Source organism: Berghia stephanieae, chromosome 2, assembly GCF_034508935.2.
Source record: "Berghia stephanieae isolate SIO BIC M18660-M18661 chromosome 2, UCSD_Bste_1.3, whole genome shotgun sequence".
Lineage (NCBI taxonomy): Eukaryota > Metazoa > Mollusca > Gastropoda > Nudibranchia > Aeolidiidae > Berghia > Berghia stephanieae.
Window position 1 is genome coordinate 41,225,002 of NC_088361.1, and position 22,500 is coordinate 41,247,501.

Below are 22,500 nucleotides of genomic sequence, written 5' to 3' on the forward strand. Positions count from 1 at the left end.
TTCACCCCAAATACCGGAGCATACTCAATGTCTGAATCGTTTCTCTTTTTCAACTTTTAGGAATATGGGCAAAACAAGTTTTCTTTGACCCGTCCCTCAGACTTGAGTGATATATCAACACAATATGAAAATATTCACAAATACATAACTGAAACGACACAATAGCTAAATGGATTGCCCCTTACGTTCTGCAAATTGGAGCAACTGTTTGTTTGTTTGTTTTGTCTTATTTCTCGTTGTTTTTCTTTGTATTTGTTTTTTGTTTTTGTTTTGGGTTTGTTTGTTTTATTTTATTTTATTTTATTTTATTTATTTCATTTTAGCTTTTTTTTTATTATTTGGATATATTTGTGCCATGTTTTCTCTAAACGTGCTCACTAGAACAAATTGAGAAGTTGCATTTAACAGAGCATTTTTGCTTGTTAAATAGCCTTTCTTTCTTATAAAAATGTCAATCTTCAAATCCACAAAAACTTAATTAATGTGTCCAAAAATTTATTTAAAATAGAAAAGCATACAGTTGCTTGTCTTTTGTTTCTGAATTATTTTTCTAATTAATCAGTTCCACGATTTTAAATCATGAATTAACAAAAACAGAGTTGGTTATATTGTTGATCCAAACACAAGTTCTCTGAACTATCGGCTACATAAACAAACAAACACACACACACACACAGAGAAGAATATGATGTAATAATGACAGTGCTCACCGTGTCATAATAATCATTTTTAGCCCACTGACTGTAGAACTTTGCGGTGCTTTCACATTTGCGGCCTTCTTTGTACGCCTCTTTAATGTAACTCTCCGCCAAATCTAGAATGTGATCTCCCATTTTTCTTCACGTGCATCTAAAAAGCTTGTTTTATGATGAAATAGTTTCAGTTATGTCACTACTGCTAATTTGATTACGGCTTTAATCAAAGTTTGGAATGTACAGACAGCGTATTGAACGATCCTCACTAGTAATTGAAGTAATTTCTATTGATCAATCTGGTCCAAGACGGTATCTCAACCAGCATCCGACCTATCCTTAGATATGAACGCTTCTCCTCCTTCGACTTTTATTAAGTTGACATATATCAATAGTGCTTGTTACTACATTCTTATCAACTATTACCTACTCGTACGCCATAAAGGACTGACCAGGTTAGATAGATGATCGCAGATAGATTTCTGCCAATCAAGCAAAAGTGTGACTGAGAACACAGACACACACACAAACACATACACACACACACAGCGAGAGAGAGAGAGAGAGGGAGAGAGAGAGAGAGAGAGAGAGAGAGAGAGAGAGAGAGAGATACTCTCTTCCAATATAATATCAAGACCACTTCCCCAGTTGAGAGTGGGATACACATTGGGACAGAAATAAATACTAAATGCCATCATGTGCTCCATTGTTGTTATCAACATGTCTTAATACCATATATATCAAGACACGATATATATATGAGCCAAGGTCAAAAGGTGCCAATTTTTTTTTCTCAAAATAAAAGTGACATAATAGTCCATTCATGTTTCTATATGTGTAGCAAAAACCCTGTACTTCATGAATCAAAGGCCCTTTAGATAACTTTAAGGTCTAACGCAGCATAATATCGTCAACAATACCTATAGGTTGCTGGTGTCACCTGTGACCGGTGACACCAAAATGAGACAAAAAAACTCAATAACTAAATGATTTTTGTTGAGTAGCAAACTTTATTTAGTAAGTTATAGACAAAAAGACACAATCAACAACAATCATAGTACAATAATATTACCAACTATTGGAGAAAATGTTTCTTTTTGGTGTCATCGGTCACAAGCAACATAGAATGCAAATATATTATTTCATAAAAATGTTTGTACATTAACAACAACACTATTGCATATGCTTATTACCAGCAATGTTCAGAAACTTTTGGAACAAAATGTTGGGAAATAAGGTGACCAAAGCATATCTTATTTAGCGACATTGTGTCACTTGTGACATTAGACCGATGGCACCATTACTTATGTCACAAGCAATACCAAATTGCAATTTCGACAATATATCATTAATTTCAGTCAAACCAGTGTAATAACCACAGTTAAATATGGAATTTAATAATATTTCAGAAACCAAAGACTTCAAAAATAGAAATATACATGGAAATTAGAGCATCTGAATGTGACTTGTGACATAAGACCGGTGACACCATTACTTATGTCACAATCAACACCAAATCACACTTTCGTCCATAATATATCGTAATTTTCAGTCAAAAAAGCACAATAACCTACTCTAAAATGAAATTCAATAATGTTTTAAGAAACTAAATACTTCTAAATTGGAAATATACTTAGAAATTAGTAATACCATTGTTGCTATTACTTTGGTCAAAATCGGCACTAGAACGCAATTTTGCCTCAATAAATCAAGAATAGCAACTTAACACATGTAATATAGCCTATTAAAATGTAATTCAATGACATTTCAAGCTTTGAAGAAAATGAAAACAGAAATACATTAGAAACTCAAACTTAAGTGTCACCTGTGACATTTTAAGCAATGACACCAATGGTCACTAAAAGTACCAGAAGTCACATAAACACTAGATAAATATCACCCATGGTAATGAATTCATGTAACCATACCGTAACATCCGCCCTACTGCTCAAATCTGCTAGTTTGTAGTAATTTAGTGTGTTAATAGTAAATAAAATCAAATTTCTTGACAACCCTTCTATTTATCTGGATTCGTCAAAAGCTTGAGTTTTGTCTTTTTCTTGATTGATACAACCCTGAAACATAAAAAATTAGAATTACAAGGAAAAAATTAATTGTGTCAAAATCACAATCTTATGTGAGATGTCATAATATCATATTTGTAAATAGAATAACAGCTGAAAACATAATTTTTTGGTGGCGCTTTGTAATATCCAATATAAAGTGTTGCTTGTGACAATGTAAAATAGCGATGACACCAAAGTTCAACTTACCTTTTCTCCCTGGAGCCACGCTGGAAAGGCAAATGAAAGTGCTGCACTTCAAAGACTGGTAAGAAGGGTGGATCAAAATTGCGAATCGCCATTTAACGAAACAAACTTCCACGTGTTCACGTATTTCGTGTTGCTTGTGACAAATGACACCAAAACCAATAAACCTCAATATCGGTAAAACGGTATACATTTACTCCAAGATTTGAGTTCAGATAGTAAATCTATGCATTTTTCTCATAATAAAACATTTTATAAACATTAAACATGAGCTTTAAAGTTTTGTGTCGAGTCTTAGTATTGTGCTGTGTTTGATGACACCAAAGGTCACAAGCAACACCAACTTTTTAAGAATTCTATATGAAACTTATTCAGATATTTAATAGTAGTAAATTTTGACTCTATATTACCAGTCAAATTTCAATCACGTGAGCTAAAACATCACATTTAATTTCTACATGATTTCTAAAACGGTGATGCGTTGACCTCGTTTTAAGCACATGCCAAACAGCATTCAAATTTCACCTTCAAGTTGTTTATTTCATATTCTGTTGAACAGAGTATGTTGAGATATCTCATTTCATCTCTTCTTCATATTATCAATCTCAATTGATTACAAGCATTAACCCAATGAAAACAGCTCATAATCAAGTAAAAATCAAATTATCTTAACACTGGTATCAGGCGGGCACCTTTGGACCTTGGCTCATATATATATATATATATATATATATATATATATATATATATATATATTATCGTTATATGATACATACGGTGCTAAGGGTATTTTTTACCTAATTATATATATATATATATATATATATATATATATATATATATATATATATATATATATATATAAATTACGTAAAATTTACGTCAATAGTACGTAAGTAAAGGCTCAAATTAGATATTTCACCAAAATAAGTGAGTAAAAATTAACTAAGGGCTAAAAATAATTTCATCACTTCATCAACTATTCAGGAGAAATTTTCAAACACAATTCTCATGATAAGAAAATCAATAGAGGAACCAAACAATATAACCAGTCGTAAAATGAAAAAGAGAACTCAACGGTTGGGTACTGTTGAATTCCGAAATCCACCGAAATCTACCGAAATCTACTCCAGTGGGGAGTAAACCAGAAACTATGGGAGGTGGCCACCAGTGTGGATTGAAACAGGGACTATGTGAGGTGGCACCAAAGGGTATTGAACCAGAGACTATGGGATGTGGGCACCTTTGGGGAGTGATCTGATACTATTGAAGGTGGGCACCAGTGGGGAGTTAACCAGAGACTATAGGAGCAAGGCACCAGTGGGGATTAAACCAGTTAAGAGTAAACCTGAGACATGGGAGGTGGGCGCCAATGGGGATTGAACCAGAGACTATGGGAGGTGGAAAACGGTATGAATTGACTATGGGAGGCGGGTACCAGTGGGGAGTGAGCCCCGAGCAATAGGGATGGACACCAATGGGGAATGACCAAACGGCTATGATGAGTAGAGTGGGACTGTGAAATGTGGTCACTGCTGAGGAATGAGCCCAAGGCTGAGGAAGAAGACCTCAAGCGAAGAGTAACCCCAAATTTATGTGGGGTGGTCATAAGAGGGGAGTGAACCTGGGACTGTGGGAAGTGGACCTAAGTGGGGGGGGGCTTGGACTTTGGAAGCTCTAAAGTAGGGAGCGAACCCGAGACTCTCACAGGTCGGACAAGTCTCCCTATAGAGTTTGTCAAGGGGGTTATGTCATTGCTGTGACGCATTCCATTCTACTTCAACAATGTTCCAAAGCTCGCGAAGCATTCCTTGCTTTGTACTGTTGTTCTCGGTGTTTTGAGATATCTGAGATGCTGATAAAGATAAGTATCTGGATGTACACTTGGTCGATCGAGCATCAAAGTCTTATTCTCAGTTAGTGGTGGTTGCACAGAAGGCCTTCTCACTCTGAGTCCAGCAATTGCATTGTCCAACTTGAATTGTTTTCCACTGCGATATTAGAGGCATGCGGGAGAGGTTGGTTGTGTGTCGAGCAAATGTTCGATTATTATTGGCCGTTGTCACTTCGGGCTGACCTGTCCGTCTTTGCTCCCTCACATGCCCTTTCGTTGTTGAACTTTGCAATAATAGAATAGCCGGTAGCTCTTACATTGAAATAAATGATGTCCAACCTCAGCTACTTCCCATTTAGCATGAATATGACCACGTTGATGAACACTCTCTCTCTCTCTCTCTCTCTCTCTCTCTCTCTCTCTCTTTCTCTCTCTCTCTCTTTCTCTTCTAGGCTAAGTTTCAGCATGTTTTCGAGGTAAAAGAATTGAAATCAAAGTAATTACCAAATGATTTCACAAAGAGAACATTTTTGTGTGTAAAACAGCACATAACTTGTAAACAGTAACAGACAACATAGCGATGTTCAATTAAGGCACGTTGATGCGAAACGGTTCTGTTTCGAGAACTTCCTTTTTCACGATTATTCCTGTAACAGTAACATTCATTATAATTCCTTCTTTACGTCATTTTTTAAGTCAAGATATCAAGTTGTCTTACAAAAATATTTACCATCCCCGCTATGATTGACAAATTGCAATATTAAAAAAGCATTTATGTGATTTGATAAATTTTCTTTTAGGTTATATACAAATCCTGGCTGTAACATATAGTTAAACAATAGTAATTTGGCTTATAAAATGGTAAGTTAGGGTTAGGGTTAGGTTTGCACAAAGCACATATCCCCATTTGAAGACAACCCTAGACTGATATTCAAACCCATCACACATAGCTAGGGGAATTAGAGACATAAAACTCCCGAATCATGCAAATTAGTGATGAAAGCATGAATTTTTTATGAAAAAAAGTTCGTGCTCTAAGGTTTAAATTGTGATAGAACCACTTTCTCATCACTCCAAGAGCTGAGATATCAGCAATTTAAATTGTGTAAAAATGAACGGTGGTGATGTAACTTGCCACCTTCACAACGACATGTTGCTTTGGTGTCCTGAAGCAAAATGATACGAAAATGGCACAAATCATGTCTCTCTCGATATACAGCCACAAAAAATCAGAAGGCTCGCTGTGAAAAGTGAGAAATCACAAGACAACTTGTCAAATTATCCCGATCTAGACAATCTCTCATCATCCACTGTCCAAGGAGACAGAGTATGCGTTTACCCTCAGTTGACGTTATCACAAGAAATAGGACACATTGTATGTTTTGTAGCAATAAGATGGAGCTTCCCTCCATTCGATAATGACAAAAGAGATAAACGAAAACATCCGCGTGGCTGCAGAAATTATAAACGATATCCAGATTCTCTCTGTGTTCTCAAATGGTGATTTGGTTGCACAGGAAGCTCACTATCAGAAGATTTGTCATGTCCGTGTTATGAACATGAAAAAGCCTGCTGAACAAAGTTCTAGTTTTACTGTTGCTGAAGTGGTTTCTTCTTATTCTTATTCTTCTTCCTCTCCAAGCTGAAACTTCCTCGTGGAAGATTCAGCAGCAGCATTCACAATTGTTTTACTGGGAGTTATCCAAATTGTTCCAGTCTTATAGGTGAGGGCAGAAACGAGTGAGATGGTAGTCCAATCTAGATTGTGGCAACATACATTTGCCAGGTTTCCTCTTGTTCTGTTGGAGGCTGTGACCTGGTTTTTCTGACCTTTGGAAAATAAATTTAGTATATTCTTCTCTCTAATTTCCTTCAATGGTTCAAAATGGGGTGTCGTATATGGCTTTGATTTGTTTGGGGATTTTGTTGAACGAATTTTATAGCTTTTGTTTGTTTTTTGTTGTTTTTGTTTTGTTTTTTGGATTGATTCCATTTCCCTTATTTCGGAGGTGTGATCGGGATCCCATACCGTACTGCTTTACTCGAGTGTTGTTCTAACATAAGCTTTACAGCATTTCTCTTTTATGGTTACTTTGCAGCCGAAGGGGTTTCTTCTAAAGAATCACAGGGTGGAGTTTTCCTGTCTGCATATGTTTGCAATGTGGTCTTTCCAGGTCAGGCGATTGTTTATCGTTAATCCGATATATTTTGCTTTGGTGACTTCTTCTAGTGTGTTGTTGTGTATTGTGTATTGTGATGGTGTTATCTTCCTTTTGTTGGTAATTTTCTGGAATCAAGGTCCCGATGAAGAATTTCTGAGTCTTCCTTCCGCCTTATTGATCTGTACAGAAGGCTGTCATCCGCAAATAGTCTCAGTGAGTTCCTGGCGACAATCTTTCAGGCAAATCATTGATGTAGATAAGGACCATGAGGGAACCAGGTACGGTACCTAGTGGCACGCCTGTAGTACTAGAGCTAATTCTGACATTACTTTTTCAGTTATTTACGGTTCGTGAGAAAATGCATTATCCAGTCGTGTGTGTTACTCATGATTCCATATCTCCGCAGTTTAATAGCCAGAGTATGGTAATGGACTTTATCAAATGCGTTACTAAAGTTTAATAAGATATCATATGTTTGGAGTTGTTGATTCATGTTTTCTGCAGCGTTGTTGCGAGTTGTTATTCGTTGTGTTTCACAAAAGCGCTCCTCTCTGAAGCCATGCTGTATATAAAACATTCAAGTATAGAACAGAGCAAAGAAAGTGTCCATAAATTGTCAGAATTAATAAAGATGTATAGCAAAGAACGCCGTGAAAGAGGTCGCACCCAGTCCTATGTTCAGCCAACCAGGTTCAGAGACAGACTCCAGCCGGTACTACCAGGCCTAGACAGCTATACCTCAGGAAAGGAAACATTTTAGCCTTCAATAAGACAACATAATATATTATGGTTTTCTTGAACACACTCGCATGGAACAAGCTGACAACGAGGTATTGACTTTATCTTGCGCGGTTAAAATACTTCAAGGAGATCAGAATAGACTAGAAAAGGCTGCAGCTGAATTCTCTCAAGTCTCCCAAGAAAAATATGTTCCACAGTCATTTGTCTAATAAATATGATTTTTGTTGGATACTAATCATCTAAAAATGTTAATATACGTCACCAATAAAGTCTTTCATTGTCGAAATGAATAGTTACCAACACCACAATCAACATTACCACTATCACCCCCACCACCACCACCTCTCCATCATCATCATCATCATCATCATCATCATCATCATCATCATCATCATCATCATCATCATCATCATCATCATTGATCACCACCACCTCCACCTCATCATTATCACCACCGCCATCATCAATACTACTATATCCACAATCACCTCATCATAATCATCACCATCATCATCATCATCATCATCATTATTAAGATCATCACTACCACTACCACCACCACCACGACCATCATCATCATCATCCTGATCATCATCATCATCATCATCATCATCGTCATCATCATCATCATCATCATCATCATTACTACCACGATCACCACCACCACTACCTCATCAACATCATCATCATTACCACAATTATCACTACCATTATCACCACAACCACCTCATCATCATCATCATCATCATCATCATCATCATCATCATCATCATCATCATCACCATCATCATCATCATTATCACCAACAACACTACCACCACCATCTTCATCACGATGACGAACAACACAACACCAATAAAACTAACACCAGCACCATCTTCACTCCCCCCTCCCCACCCCTCCAGTTTTCATAATAAAGCTCTACAATCGGCCCTTACGGTTCCTATATCACATAAAGTCACATTTTAACAATTATAATTATCTAAGCCAAAATAATCAACTGCTTACACGGGCTAAAAATAATATATTTTAAAGCGCCGAATTGTCGTCAAATATTCCACGGATTACGCCCCTTTGTTTTAATATAGCTCATATAGGCGGATTTGTATCTCCCTATTTTACACTGTTAGAGGAATTTCTCAATGTGGTTCTATATCAACATCGATTAATAGTGGTTTCAAGTTACTTTGTACCAAATTTGGTGTTTTCATCACTAATTTGCACAATTTTACCTTAATTCCCCTAGCTAACCGTGAGAAGTAAGATATGCTGTCAAGTGCCAAAACAAAAGTCGAGCACCTGGAGAAGACATGTGTGCAGAACTGTTAAAATACGGACCAAAACAATTAAACAAACACAGAGCAATCATTTTCAACAAGACATTTAAAAACCGCCAACAATTGGACATTAATAATGAAAGCTCTTTGCAATACAAAACCCTTAAAAGACTAGAGACCCTCCGCAAAAATCACGACCTGTCACATTTTAAAAATCATACGAAAGGAGCTCTCCATAATAATCCTGAATAGAATCAGACCATTCGTCGTAAAGTACATTTGGCACAGTCAAAGTGGATTGAAAGCTGAAAAAAGCACAGCAGATGTTATGTAGGCCCTTCAATGGCTTGTGGCAAAGACGATATCAGAAAAAGTAGACATTGCCATCACAGGAATAATTTTTGACAGCAGCTATCGAATTGATCAGCCATCAGGCGGTTTTGAACATTGTGGATAATATTTTGAAGATGAGATCAGATTAATCCTTTTCCTTATCAGAGAAACCTGAATAACCACCAACGTCAGTGTGCCTCAATGAAGATTCCTTTTGTCGGTAACATCTTTATAGCACAAGAAGACCGTTTTAGTCCCGTCTTATTTATGGTCTACTTGGAGCATGAATTAACAGAAGACCCACGGCGCACTCACAGTTTAAGATAGAGCTACGAAAGGAAATAACAGACGCTGACGATGTTGACTTCATTGGTACAAGCCAGGCCGATATAACAGATGAAAAAAGTGTCCTATACAAACATCAACTATATGTCAATACAGGAAAAACCCACGACATATTACTCTCAAAGAATGAAGACGAATGGAATCAACAAAAAGTAGGGTCACTTTTTGGAGACGACGAGGATGTCGAAAGAAGAAAATTTCATTATTATTATTATTATTATTATTATTATTATTATTATTATTATTATTATTATTATTATTATTATTATTATTATTATTATTATTATTATACCCCATTGGTATTGGGAATATCCCGATTTTGCAATAGTATAATTTACGATTCTTAAACTCTTGCTTTTTTGCAAAAACCCTTCGTGTTCCTAATAGCTGCATGAATTTGCGAGTGCGCGTTGGGTACAAAGTTCAAATTCCAAAAGGCAAGAGGGTAAGAATTTTTTAAACTCTAACCCCGCAATCGATTCCGATTTCGTCAACGTTGAATAAAAGTCATTAAAAAATATTTGAATAATAGATAGACTTTTTTTACAAGATTCTGATTTTTGTGAAATTTAACATTTAATAATCTGGCGCCAAAAAATTATTATCATTCTATGACTGGCATCAGTTTGAAACTATTTATTTCTTTTTAATTCTGATCTCTCTCCCTATTTATCTGTAGTTATTCGGTAGCCTAGTCTGTTAAATAAATCTGGTGTAAAAATATTTTGCGGAAGACCTTTGTCCTGTTCATAGGGTAACGAGCAATTGTTAGTCTCCATGTAGCCTCGCAGATGCCTTGATACACATCTGCTCCATAGCGTTTAAGGACTGTTTGAACAAAATAATGGAACGGGCACAATCTGAATGTCTTAGCACTAAAAAATAAGGTTGTTGTTCTCATGGATAATAAATTGACCAAGGATATTCTCCAAAAAAAAAAAACACGACAACACAGGTTATGCCAATTTTAATCGAATGAAACTTTATTTTATTTTTGACAAGTTCACATTGTGAATATTATGAAGCTAAAAAGCAAGAATTGAATTATTATTCACAACCATTGTAAGAACGGAATGTAAACAGAAATAAAATCATATGAAAATGAAGAAGGCGATCATTCGATTCTGCTCGTTAGAAAAGAAAAGAAAATGTTACATATAATAGTTGTAGTTAATCTTATTTGAAAGGTAAACAAATTTCAACTCTGAATCAAAAATAGATAGATATATTTACATTAAAATACCATTAATAAGTTTAGTTGCATTTTTTTTGCTTTAGCTCTAAAAATAATGTTGATATCATTTTAAAGAGAGGTAAGCATATGCTACAAAATACAGGTTTGTAAATGAAGCTAGAATTTGTGAAAAAAATAGGCAAATCGATCTCTTAAAATTCTAAACAAAGTAATTTTCAAGACAACATTATTTGTTTGTGCAGATGGAAAGAAATGGTCAATTCTTTGAAATATACTACATTTGACCAACGCTTAAAAATACAATGCTTAATGGGGTTCAAATGTAAAGTTTTAACTGTGAAGAAGACATGTCACAAATATTAGAGTCTAAGTCGTCATTGAGCGATTCAACTTGTGGATTCAGTAAAAGCAAAAATTATATATCATATGGAAGAATATGCAATGTAGCTATCCATGGTACTTATTATGTTCTAATAAAGGATACGAAATCTTGAAAATCAAACTGTTAGACGTGATTGCCACGAGTTTTTTTTTTTATTTTTACTTCAGTAGTTAGTGAAAAAATTAGGACAACTCATTGCATAACGTTTACATATTCTATGCGAAAATACAAAGCGAATGGAGAAACCTTGTCGATTGATGAATATGGAAGATAATCCAATTAAAACATCCAGTGCTCTCTCTCTCTCTCTCTCTCTCTCTCTCTCTCTCTCTCTCTCTCTCTCTCTCTCTCATCAAAATTTTTCCCTGATCACAAAAGAAACCATGAGAAAAAAATTTCAGTCGTTGGTTTCCCCCTTCTCCATGATGTAATGCCAACGGCATATTTTGCGTCCGTTGCCCACCATGGCCTCATCCCAATGTTCGATTACGCTTTCCTCTGTGGCTCCCTGGCCCATGATCACCTGTCCAATGAGAGGGTCGCTTCGAAGACGGTCTCGGTCGAACACACTGAGAACCAATCGAGTGTGACTCAAGGCCTTTGAACGCACGTTTATCTGTTTGAGACAGAAAAAAAGAAAATGTACACTTTACTTTTACAGGATTCATTTATTGCAAGTTGTTTATGAAAAGGTTAAATTGGAAACCCGTTTACCCCAGTCTCAAGGCCGAGAACAAATAATGTGTGACTTTTCGTCTCAAAATGTTATAAGGTCGGGGTGATTTAAATACTCAAAGTTGAATTTACAAAGCTATGTGGTCTATTGGTATCACTCGCCTTTGGACTGGAAGATCCAGGGTTCGAGACCAAATGAAAGCCGCGCATAGTTGACTCCTTCGAAAAAGCTCTATACTCACATTCTCTCACCGAACTCTGGTGTTAAAGGAATACCTAGCCGTCTCTGTCTGAAAAAAATGCAATATCGCCTAGCAGGCGTCATGTCGTCCATGATAAGTGTTGCTGTTGGCTAGGGGCTTTTAAAGGGATTTGAGCACGTTTAGTGGATCAGCGTTGTATAATGTTCTAGTAAATGATATAGTTTCATAAGGAAGTGTTTATTTTACAATTGTTATGTTGTAATCAGGGAATATTTGTATCCGTTTCAGAAATTTTCCATTACAGCGAGGAGATCATAATAACTTGGGTTATCTGGCTCGTAAAGTAGGTGGGTGGATGCTTATATCACAGCCTGACTTTAGAACTGGGTCAAGGCATGTTTAACCAGTCAACTACCATACTCTGACAAGACACAAATTTTAAAAGTTTGGACAGAAAACGCGTCTTTCAAATATCAATCAATTTAAATTACCATCATCTTGGTAAAAACTCTCAAACCTCGGACTTCGTGAATTCACAGGTTTGAGAGTTTTTGACAAGATGAGTGTTGTTTAAATTGTTGAAGGACGAGTTTTCCTTCAAAATTTTAACATGCATGTTTTTTCCAGGAAACTGGTTAACCGTGTAATATCGGTGTTTACGAATATGCACTTATCCTCTCTGAAGATATCTTGGGGATGTATAATATTATGGATAACCATGGTCCGGCGGTACGTCGTCTGGTTTTTGCACCAAAAGCATGCTATCTTAGTCGTTGTCAGTGACCAAATGCGTGACAATGTTCTGGCTACTGTGTGTCTTTTTGTATGTCTCAATCGACTTAAGTGGAATGAGTACCTTATATGAAGCGACAGATATTGTAAAAGTAATGGTACAGAAAGAACAGACTCTATTAAATCAAAATTTAGCGCTGTTTGGCCTGCTCGAGTAATAAATGAAGTATTAGAAAGCTTGAGGTGTTCGGTGGATCCTTGGAAAAATCATTGAGCAAGGACTGTGCTGCTATAAAAATAGTATCGAATTGGGAATTTGGATTTTTAGATTTTGCTCTTATCATCCACAGTCATAGTTGTGAAATGGGTGTTTAACTTACAAATAGTCATAATAGGTATATAAAAAAAAAGGAAAAAAAAGTTGAAGTAAAGAAAATTCACTAAATTACTAAATTTCACTCATTAAACTAGACTAATCGTTGAATGAAAAGAAAATAATCTTAAGATGCTTAGATGTATTTATATTATTTTTTTGTAAAAACCGAGAGGGATCAAAACCCGTTATGTTATTCATTATTAATTTCTATTTATCCGTATCCGGATAGTCTCTTCCGTTGGTTTTATTATTTTCCTTTACAAAGAAAAATTACATATGCACTAACTTGATCTTTTGTTTATATAATATACGATGTTGTGTACTTTTAATATTTATGCATCAATTTAATCTTTTCGTATGTTTGTATAGACTGCTATTAACTAGTATATTAACTACTAAAGACTGCAAAAATAAAAGGGCATTAAACATTATATTTGACCTATGTAACTTTTAATGATAATAATTATGTTTGTGAAAGAAGTTACGGGCGGGTTGGGTCCAATTATTAGGACAAACCTGCAAAATATTGATTTTGTGAGTTTGGTGGGGAACAGTATTTTATTATCTTAGAAATGATATTATTGAAGTGCAATTTCTCAAAATATAGTGTAAAGGCACGAAAAACACGATCGAAAAGAGTATAGGTATCTAGTAAGATAAGTGTGAAAAACGGAAAGCTATTTTGCTATTTTCTCAATATTACGTTCTTTTTCTAGGGGAATGAATAGATACTGTGTCAAATCTTTCTCAGAATCTATCCATGAAAATGTTTCAAATTTCTATAGTTATCACAGAGATAATGAATCATGTTGTTACCATAGAGAGATTTCTTTTGATTGGGAATGTGTATTTTGACTTATAGTCCAAAGTGTAAATAATTAACATCAATTTTGTCATAAAATTGTGATTAGCAACTTTGTAATGTTCCAATACAAATCCCATAGACTAAAGATGCAAAAGCTTTCTATGGTGACTCACAATGTTACGATGTTGATTAGAGGGAAGAATATAGAGGTTGTTACTTCAAATTTAATAATAATGACAAAAATAATATTAATAATAATAATAATAATAATAATAATAACAATAATAATAATAATAATAATAATAATAATAATAATAATAATAATAATAATAATGATAATAATGATGCTAATAATAATAATAATAATAATAATAACAATAATAATAATAATAATAATAATAATAATAATAATAATAATAATAATAATAATAATAATTATGATAATAATAATAATAAAAAATAATAATAATAATAATAATAATAATAATAATAATAAAGATAATAATAATAATAATAATAATAATAATAATAATAATAATAATAATAATAATAATAATAATAATAATAATAATAATAATAATAACAATAATAATAATAATAATAATAATAATAATAATAATAATAATAAAGATAATAATAATAGTAATAATAATAATAATAATAATAATAATAATAATAATAGTAATAAAGATAATAATAATAATAATAATAATAATAATAATAATAATAATAATAATAATAATAATAATAATAACAATAATAATAATAATAATAATAATAATAATAAAAAGACAAGAAGAAGAAGAAGAGGAATATCACCATCACCATTATCGTTATCATTTTGTCATCATTATCATCGCCATTGCTAACATTACTATTATCATTATAAATATATTTCATTTTTAGATCGCTATAATCATCACCATTATTATCACGTTTACTAAATACTCATGCATTTTTGTTGTTGATAACATCATGACTGATTATTGACGAGTTATAATGTCATGTTATTAGGTTAGTCAAATACAATACCAATGTCGCTACAAGGAAATAGGAATAAAGTCACCAATTCTTCGTGTTGCTCTAGCGCCTGATCTTTTCCTAATAACGATAAAGATGTTAATTTCAGATCATATGTTACGACTTACCAGTCGTAATCGGCTTTAAAATCATAGATTCTGATTGTGACTAAGCCAAAGTCTGACTAAATTAATGTAAACTTAATCCAATTTAATCTTGGTGTGTCCATCATGTTTTATTATGAATTATTACTATTCTTGTTATCATTATCATTATTATTATTATAATTATTATTATTATTATTATTATTATTATTATTATTATTATTATTATCATTATTATTATCATTATTATTATCTATTATCATCATCATTATTGTTATTATTATTATTATTATTATTATTATTATTGTTATCATTATTATTTTCATAATTATTATCTATTATCATTATTATTATTATTATTATTATTATTATTATTATTATTATTATTATTATTATTATTATTATTATTATTATCATTGATATTATTATTATTATTATTATTATTATTATTATTATTATTATTATTATTATTATTATCATTATTATTATTATTATTATTATTATTATTATTATTATTATTATTATTATTATTATTATTATTATTATTATTATCATTATTATTATTATCATCAACATCATCATCATTATTAAGAAAACTCGTCCCTCAAATATCGATCGATTGAAATAACCCTGACCTTGTCAAAAACTGCCAAACCTGGACTTTGCAAAGCTCCAGGTGTGAGACTTTTGCCAAGATGAGGATCATTTTCATCGATCTATATTTTAATACAAGTTTTCAGGTCAAAATTTTAAATACTAGGGTTTTTTTTAAGGACGGAAGGGGGCAGAGATTCATTTTCTAACTCCTCCCCCCCCCCCCCCCCCAAAAAAAAAATTACAACTTTTCAATTTGCCATTTTAATCGTTGTCTGCATTTGTTTTGCGAACCAAAAGACGGTCTAATTTATGGGGAGGGATTTTGTGGTCGCAATTTCAAATGATTGATTTTGTTTGCTTTGTTGTGTTTGTTGTTGCAGTTGTTGTTGTAGTTGTTGTTGTTGTTGTTGTTGTTGTTGTTGTTGTTTTGTTTTGTTTTGTTTTGTTCTGTTTTGTTTTGTTTTGTTTTGTTTTGTTTTGTTTTGTTTTGGTTGTTTCGTTTATGTTTTTTGTGGGTTTTTTTTTTTTTGTTGTTGGTTGTTTGATTTCTTTTAGATTACCCCAAAGAACATTCTCGATGACGATTATTGTTTGCCGTTTCTATAAAAGTTTCCTCACTCCGTCTTCCCTTTAGCCTTTAAATGCCAACTGAGATTCACTGTTTCGTTGTAGCTGGAAACAATAGAACATCTTAACACTACTTGAGACAGTCAATTTGAGCGATAGAACGAGTATGCAGCAATACTCTGGAAAAACAGTGTTTCAAAATTTTGGCCATAAAACCCGTTTTTCAAATATCGATCAAATTAAAACGTCCTTCATCTTGCTTAAAGCTCTCAAGCCTGAGACTTCACTTAAGTCCCAGGTTTGAAAGTTTTTAGCAAGATGAGGGTCATTTTAATTGATAGATATTTGGAAAACGAGTTTTATGGCCAAAAGTTGAAATACGTGTTTTTTCCAGGGTCAGGCAGAATGGAGTATATGTTTCATGTGTCGCGGACTTTGAAGTCTATGGAAAGGAGCTTTGGCTCCTTGACCTACAAGAATGAATGCCATTGTCCGGCTGCTGATTAAGGATTCCAATGCTGGTACTCGAGTATCTTGTACTTGTTGACTCTGCCATCAGGTTTTCTAATCCTTTTCTGACAAGCTGTGCTTTTTACGTTTTGGCCAGAAATTAAAGAAAAAATATCAATCCATAAAAGAGATCCATGAACTGTCAAATTTGTCCAAAAAAGAGCAAAAGTCTCGGGTTTGAGAATTTTTCATTTTCGTCAATATATAATTAAACTCAAATATTTTTACCAAATTTGTTTTGTCACAATACAGCAGCCTTGTTTCTTGTTCCAGTCTTGTTTCCGATTTAATTAGAAGAAAATTATATAAAATCAAAATAATTTAAACAGAAGTTTCTTTGATCCATCAATTATGGGGTAATTATTTAAATTTTGTCTGTCGATTTTAACGAGAGGATGTGTTTACTCAGCCGTAGTGCAGCAGCACAAATTGAGCAATTGCTCTTAAGTTTTGTGTTCAGGATAGACACTGAAATGTCTAAAGCAATTTCTAGACACATTCATGTCATGTCAGAAGAGACAAGGAGGGAGATGGAGAGAGAGAGGGAGGGAGAGAGAGAGAGAGAGAGAGAGAGTGAGAGAGAGAGAGAGAGAGAATTGAAATAGCACTTGATTTTTGTTGTTCTTCTTCTTATCAAGAGAATTTATATATGTCTAAGAGGGTTCATTTTGTGACATTATATAGCTTTTATATGCTGCCCAAATGGATAGATCAAGTATAAGAAGACATTATAGAGATAGGATTCAATTTAAATTCCTTGTCAAGTATACTGCCTACTCTGAATAAAGCACGTATTTAATCATTTGGCCAGAAAACTCGTCCTTCAAATATCGATCGATTAAAATGACCCTCATCTGTCCAAAAACTTTCAAACCTGGACTTCCGTAAAGTCCCAGGTTTGAGAGTTTTTTGGGAAGATGTGGATCATTTTAATCGATTGATATTTGAAGGACGAGTTTTCTGGCCAAATTTTCAAATATATACGTGTTTTTGTAGGGGGGGGGGTTAGAATATGGCAGTTTACAAAAGAGATTCATTCATTTACCACAAAAAAAAGCTTATAGCTATTAAATTTGCCATTTGAATCGTTGCCTGAATCTGATTTCCATGACCAAAATAGGGCCGTAAAAGAGATTCATTCTTTTTACCAAAAATAAAAAGCTTTCACCTATTAAATTTGCCATTTGAATCGTTGTCTGAATCTGATTTCCATGACAAAAAAAAGGGCCGTAATTTATCGAGAGGGATTTTGTGGTGCATGTCATTGAGTCTATTCACGCGTGAGGATTATCTCAGGCTGGCGGTGACATCAGAGGCTTTCGAAGGTGATTAGGCGATCGATCGAGTCGCCGCTTTGTGGTCTGTGTGGTCTTTTAACTCGCTATGAGAGACAAAGACAGAGCATGAGTGAGTGGAGATAACAAGAGAGTACAGAGAAAAAGTGAAAATTGAAGGGGGGAGGTGGGGGGGGGGGGGTATGTAGAGTGGAATATATCTAGGACGGGGTATCTGCGAGACAAAAACTGGGCAATGTGTTTTGGATGCAATATCATTAGGTAGGAATATAGGTAGATAGAGAATAAAAATTTCGCGGCGGCGATGACGGCTAGATCCGCGACCTTACAATGAGTAAGGCCATCGTTGACGTATAGCCTAACACTGACCAAAAAAATGGCGTCAAAATGCCAGTCTTTGGCCACAAAAGAAAACAAATCGTGAGTTGTATTCAATAGTTCAACCAATGGGACCACTTGTTTCCATGAGCACTACTAATGACAACTCACTAGGCGGTGTAAAAACCAAATAATGACGTCAAAATGCCAGTCTTTTTGGGTTTCAGTGTCAGGCTATAACTTAACGATGGCTACGGCTTGACCCGCCACGAAATCTTTATTCTTCTGGCACTATCCTACTCACTTCATTTCTTGTTATTATCAACATAAGGATCTACTCCACTCACCTTTCTGAATATAGGTAGATTGTAGTAATCCATGATCATAAGGCCCATGGTGCCAGTGTTTTGGACAATATCATTAGGTAGGAATATAGGTAGATTGTAGAGAATAAAAATTTCGCGGCGGCGATGAGGGCTCGATCCGCGACCTTACTGGTACGACAATGAGTAAGTCGCGGGCTTAAGCCCCCATAGCCGCCACGAAGTTTTTATTCTTCTGGCACTTCCCTACTCACTTCATTTCTTGTTATTATCAACATAAGGATCTGCTCCACTCACCTATCTGAATATAGATAGAATGCGCTTGGCCAAGGAGTTCACAACATTGCCATCCGGAAGTATAACGGACCAACACACAAACTCTGTGTAACCATGAACGTTTATAGTCAGGCTAATACAGTTTAGTGAGAACAACTCACAAACGCGGATGGCAAGAACAATAACAAAGGCCTGAGTGACGTCATCTGCATACTATCTATAGGTAGATCGTAGTCTTCCAGAATCACAAGGCCCATGGTGCCAGTGTTAACCTTGTTACTAAAGCATAAAACGGACAATATGCTTCCTACTCGTGCGATAGTACGCTAGTCTATCTCAAAGGATTTTATGATATATTTAATATATCTAGCTACCTAAGCACTGCCGGGTTGACAGGGAGGGAGAAGGGGGGAAGGATTTAGAAAATTCGAATTTACCCGGGATCGATCCTAGTCCTTTTGCGAGAGAGTGGAGTAGTCTACTCAGCTATCGCGAATTTGTACAACATCCATGCATGCATTAGTAGTTTTGTTGACCCCTATCTGTAAACTATGTGTAATAATTCACCAAAATACGCCACAAATAAACATAATATATGTCTGGATGTCTGGATCCCACGTACACCTCTATTCCCTACAAATCTATCTCAGACTTTGTTTCCATTAACTCACCCCGATTGTATAATTGACTTACACACAATTCTGTATCTTCTGTCTTCCCACCAAATATTTATTTGATCAATTATGTATGGGTCTCGTGAGTCTGAAGTCTGAATTTCTCTATCCATTCCAGACGGACAGCCCTTTACTTTCTTTTACAACAGCTAAAACATTCAGGAAGATTTTCATTTAGGGGAAGGCGTATGTTACATATTATGAGGGAGAGAGAGAGAGAGGGAGAAAGAGAGAGTGAGTGTGTGTGTGTATGTGTGTGTGTGAGAGAGAGAGAGAATACGTAGGAGTGAAATATCTGTTCAATGTTATAGTTATCATATAACGTTATAACAAGTGTAACAAAATTACAAATTGCCATATTTATGGACAATAAATATCTATTATTATTATTATTATTATTATTATTATTATTATTATTATTATTATTATTATTATTATTATTATTATTATTATTATTATTATTATCATTATTATTATTATTATTATTATTATTATTATTATTATTATTATTATTATTATTATTATTATTATTATTAATCGGACCCAATATAATGATAGTATCAACATGATAATAGTGTATGTCATCAGTCTTTAGGACGACTAATAATATATAGGTTACATATTGAATCATAACGTGGCATACATATTTTACTAGCAGGATGTGTAGGCAGATTATAAGGATTACAGGACGTAACAGAGCGAGGATGGATGATCTTTTTTTGACGACCAGAGACTAGAATATAAGATGCTATCACTCTGAAACAGAAGGTCATTTACTGAAGGTATGTATTCAGCCCTCCGGAAGATTGGTTTGACACTTCCAATGAGATAGGAATCAGTCACACCATTGTTCCCTATCACTTATCCACGTAGCCATCGTAAACTTATAGGGAATGAGATTAGCGGAAGAGTAGCGTTCCATGATTGGACGTCACCGGTTGAGAAGTTATTTGTAAACAAACCAACTACAAGCTAAGCGCTCCAAATACAAAATTTATTATTCATAATTTTGTACAAAAATGCATAACGTTGAATATGAATAATAATTTTTTTTATTTGGAGCTCTTGGCTTGTAGTTGGTTTGTTTACAAATAACCTCTCCTAATTTTATGACTGTTGTTCAGTCGTAGAAACCTGTAAAAACAACTAATGTTTACATGTTTGTTGTCCCCATAATAGTGTTCATTATATTGGAAACGATTAAATGACAGACTGTCTAACAAACGCTTTCCCTCAAAAAAAATCATCCTGAATGTTTTAAGCGTTGTAGAAGAAAGTATACACGTACTTGTAGATACTAAAGTGTTCGATAATATTAATTATAGCATGTAAAATAAATAGATTATCTATATATATATATTTTTTTTTTGAAAAGATAGAACGAATATGACGTCACTCAGGCCTTTGTTATTGGTTTTTGCCATCCATGTTTGTGAGTAATTCTCACTAAATTGTATAAACTAGATTATACGAGTTTAATATTACACATAGTTTTGTGTGTTGGTCAGTTATACTTCCGGTGGCAATGTTGTGTGAGTTTCTTAGCCAAGCGCATGCTATCTGTAAATAGCTCCTTTTACCAAAAAAAAAAGTTGAGCACTATTATTTCATTGTTTCTGTTTCTACAATTTGTATATATATATATATATATATATATATATATATATATATATATATATATATATATATATATATATATATATATATATATATATATATATATGTATATCGAGCACTCTACTATCCAGAAGTACACACCAACACTCAGAGTGGCTTAGCGGTACGGTTTTTGCTTCGTACCCGAAAGGTACCGAGTTTGATCACACGCCGCTTCGCTTTGTGGCCTTGAGCAAGTCACCTGGCCCTAGATCAAAATTCTCGGTGTTACATTGCGGCAGATGCCTGGGTTATTCCAGTCTTCCCATGGAATAAACCAAAGAGGAGACAATTTCCCAGGGGCGTGGCGATATTGGTTGATTTGGTGCTTGGCACCAAAATCATCTTTTTAAAATGGTTTACAGCATTAAAAAAATAAAACTGAGAAATAGTATTACACAGCCTCTTACTTATTTAAGTAAGTCTTTTCTTTATTCTTTATTTTTTTCTTTTGTTTTGTATTTATAAATATAGCATGTTTTAAGTCATTTTCTTCTGATTCTGGCACCACCTTATAGATAGTATGCGCTTGGCTAAGAAGCTCATAACATTGACATCCGGAAGTATAACGGACCAACACACAAAACTGTGTGTATCCATGAACGTTTATAGTCGGGTTAATACAGTTCAGTGAGCATTACTCATAAACGCGGATGGCAAAAAACAATAACAAAGACCTGAGTGACGTCATCTTCGAACTATCTATACTGTAAGCATGTCACGCCACTGCAATTTCCCCCTATGGGATGATTATTAGATGTTTGTCATGATAAATAAAAATTAAGACCAGATATCTGGTGCGATCAGTTAATTTTTATTTATTAAATTTTTGGCACATCCTTTACACCATAATACAAATAAATCTATCAGGGGTTATCGTTCATTCGAGACAAGCTAATAAAAAAAAATAGTGGAACTTTACCCGCGAGTTTATTGTCATGTTTTTGGCACCTAACACTACCCATTTCTTATTTAAAACAACCTGGGTCGGAGATGAAAAACTATATGTCAAAGCCGAGATAATAGCTTAATTGTTATACTTCTATGGAACGGAAGGCCCTGGGTTCGAGCCTCGTTCCAACCATTATTGAGTCCTTGAAAAAAGGCTCTTTACTCACATTCTCTCATCGTACTCGGG

General features: G+C 34.2%; 2 protein-coding genes across 2 annotated transcripts in view; both read right to left on the minus strand.

The window, feature by feature from the left end:
• The window catches only part of LOC144964887 (methyltransferase-like protein 27), a 31,989-nt gene extending 30,947 nt beyond the window's left edge, over positions 1-1,042 (minus strand). The window contains exon 1 of the mRNA XM_078899619.1: positions 711-1,042. Coding sequence (XP_078755745.1) covers positions 711-833 — 123 coding nt within the window. The 5' untranslated portion in view covers positions 834-1,042. The remainder of the gene's footprint in view (positions 1-710) is intronic.
• Positions 1,043-10,613: 9,571 nt separating this feature from the next.
• The window catches only part of LOC144964886 (synaptotagmin-7-like), a 106,230-nt gene continuing 94,343 nt past the window's right edge, over positions 10,614-22,500 (minus strand). Inside the window, exon 5 of the mRNA XM_078899618.1 lies at positions 10,614-11,847. Coding sequence (XP_078755744.1) covers positions 11,629-11,847 — 219 coding nt within the window. The 3' untranslated portion in view covers positions 10,614-11,628. The remainder of the gene's footprint in view (positions 11,848-22,500) is intronic.